Here is a 2804-nt window from a genome sequence, read left to right on the forward strand (position 1 = left end):
TGATAGCCCGCTTGTATGGTGAACAATAAAAATCCTAGCACCCATAAACAATAAACATCCATACGAAAAAAAACATCATTAGATATAACATGGAATGATAGCCCGCTTGTATGGTGAACAATAAAAATCCTTACATCCATAAACATAAAACATCCACACCAAAACCATCATTAAATAAAACATGGAATGATAGCCCACTTGTATGGTGAACAATAAAAATCCTTACATTCATAAACAAAAAACATCCATACAAAAAACATCAGTAAATAAAACATGGAATGATAGCCCGCTTGTATGGTGAACAATAAAAATCCTAGCACCCATAAACAAAAAACATACATACGAAAAAAAACAGCATTATATATAACATGGAATGATATCCCGCTTGTATGGTGAACAATAAAAATCCTTACATCCATAAACATAAAACATCCATACAAAAAAATCATCAAATTAAACATTGAATTATAGCCCGCTTGTATGGTGAACAATAAAAATCCTGACATCCATAAACATAAAACATCCATACAAAAAACATCATTAAATAAAACATGGAATGATAGCCCGCTTGCATGGTGAACAATAAAAATCCTAACATCCATAAACATAAAACATCCATATAAAAAAATATCATGAGATATAACATGGAATGATAGCCCGCTTGTAGGGTGAACAATAAAAATCCTGACATCCATAAACATAAAACATCCATACAAAAAAACATCAAATAAAACATGGAATGATAGCCCGGTTGTATGGATTAGCTCTGGGCCCGCTTGTATGGATTACCTATGGGCCCGCTACCTTATATTACTACATCCCTATTATTATCCACCATTTTAGACAAAGAAAATTTGCTCCTACTAATAATTAGGATGTCATCCACGTAAGCAATATACGATACATCAGAAAAACAAAGAAAGCAAGTATCAGCTATCTTAGAGAGCACTAAAGCAACACAAAGTTTGAAAACATTAGGGTATAACCCACCTCCTTGGCATACTCAACATCGAACACGAACATCCCCTTTGAAATTAACACCGTTATCATTTGTTAATCAGTGTCAGATGGCAATTTTTTTCATCAGTGCTACAACAAGGAAAAAGTCATTTTCTTTGTTGTTCAAGGAGGAGGATTGTAATTTCTCTGTACAAGGGTTTCAACCATGGTGATTCCAATGGTACACTTTTCATTTTGATCTGACACCATTTTTGAGGGGTTTCAGCATTTTTTTCGAAATCATCATAAGTTTCTTCTCGCCATAAAATTTTACTTTTAAGACGAACCAAAATAATAGTAACCCTTCCTCAATCAGTGTCAGATGGCAATTTTTTTCATCAGTGCAACGACAAGGAAAAAGTAATTTTCTTTGTTGTTCAAGGAAGAGGATTGTAATTTCTCTGTACAAGAGTTTCGACCATGGTGATTCCAATAGTACACTTTTTATTTTAATCTGACGCCATTTTCGAGGGGTTTCAGGATTTTTTTTAAATCATCATAAGTTTCTTCTCGCCATAAAATTTTACTTTTAAGACGAACCAAAATAACAGTCCCCCTTCCTCAATCAATGTCAGATGGCAATTTGTTTCCACGGGGCAGTTTTTTCCTAACAAGATTTTCGACCTTTGATTCTGACCGTGTTAAAGAGTTTATAGTAAATTCTCCAAACAGACTAATGAGAGTTACAAAGGGGGCAGGGAGGGGGAGTATACGGGAAGGGTCCCTTGTAAATCTCCAGTTAAGGGTTTTAGAACATAATTATTACAATGGTACCGTTTTATACATCAAAGCTTTTCAATTTAAGAAGTGCCACAAAAGGTGCCGTTTTTTGTGCTGTTTGGAGGATACGAATGGCAAAACTAATTTAAATCACGTAGATATGAGCAATAGCTTTCAAATAAGCCATTAAACATCTCTCTAAGAAGCTCTGGCAGTCCACTGGCCCTTAGCTTTTCCACTTGGGACATGGCATCATTAGTGCCATTTTTATTGCCATTTGGCAGTTGCAGGTGGTAGAATTTATAAATAAAACGTAGATATGAGAAATACCTTTAACGTGAGCTATTAAACATCTGTCTACGATGGTTTTGTAGCCCTCTAGCCCGACCCCTTGAAAAATGGCACATAATGTGCCATTTTGTGCCATTTGGCACTTGCAGTTGGTGGAATTTATTAAAAGCACGTAGATGTGAGAAAAACCTTTCTAATGAGCCATTAAGCATCTCTCTATGATGTTCTGGTAAACCGCTAGTCCTGGAAAAAAGGAGAAAAAAGGGAAACAGAACAGTGCTACCCATACAAAAACTGATTTTTATAACCCCGTTTATGGACATTAACCTCGTTAACATTTGTTAATCAGTGTCATATGACAATTTTTTTCAGTTGGCATTTTTTTCAAAACGCTTTTTTTAACTTTTAGTCACTATGGGCTTTGGCTTGCTTTTTACTAGGTTGCAGCTACCGCTGCAACCATGATACCAAACAGTCATGAAGTTTACTGAATGTACGATCTGATCAAACCGATTTCATAGCCACAAGGATAAATGACGGGTGACAAAATGCATTGGACCCTTATAATTTAGGCTATATATTTGCACATTAAGGAGGCGGGGGTAAGGTTAGGTTGAATTAGGCTTTTAACCCCTTTCTGAGATTTATTTACCCCCCCCCCCTTCCTTAATCTGCAAATATTTAGCTCAAATTATATTATTATAAAAACTAAAGTATTATATTTTCATCATGTTGTGGTATCTTTCATTATGACAAACCTAACAGTCCTTCTTGAGTGTGTTTGTATAATACAC

The 2804-nt window shown here is 35.2% G+C and overlaps 1 protein-coding gene across 1 annotated transcript in view; it reads right to left on the minus strand.

The window, feature by feature from the left end:
- Positions 1–2146, minus strand: part of LOC148941453 (uncharacterized) — a 10015-nt gene extending 7869 nt beyond the window's left edge. Inside the window, exon 1 of the mRNA XM_089104173.1 lies at positions 2050–2146. Within this exon, the coding sequence (XP_088960299.1) occupies positions 2050–2146 (97 nt within the window). The remainder of the gene's footprint in view (positions 1–2049) is intronic.
- Positions 2147–2804: the final 658 nt, after the last annotated feature.

The sequence above is a fragment of the Artemia sp. Qi Xiang Cuo genome, chromosome 18 (genome assembly GCF_049724085.1).
Source record: "Artemia sp. Qi Xiang Cuo chromosome 18, ASM4972408v1, whole genome shotgun sequence".
Lineage (NCBI taxonomy): Eukaryota > Metazoa > Arthropoda > Branchiopoda > Anostraca > Artemiidae > Artemia > Artemia sp. Qi Xiang Cuo.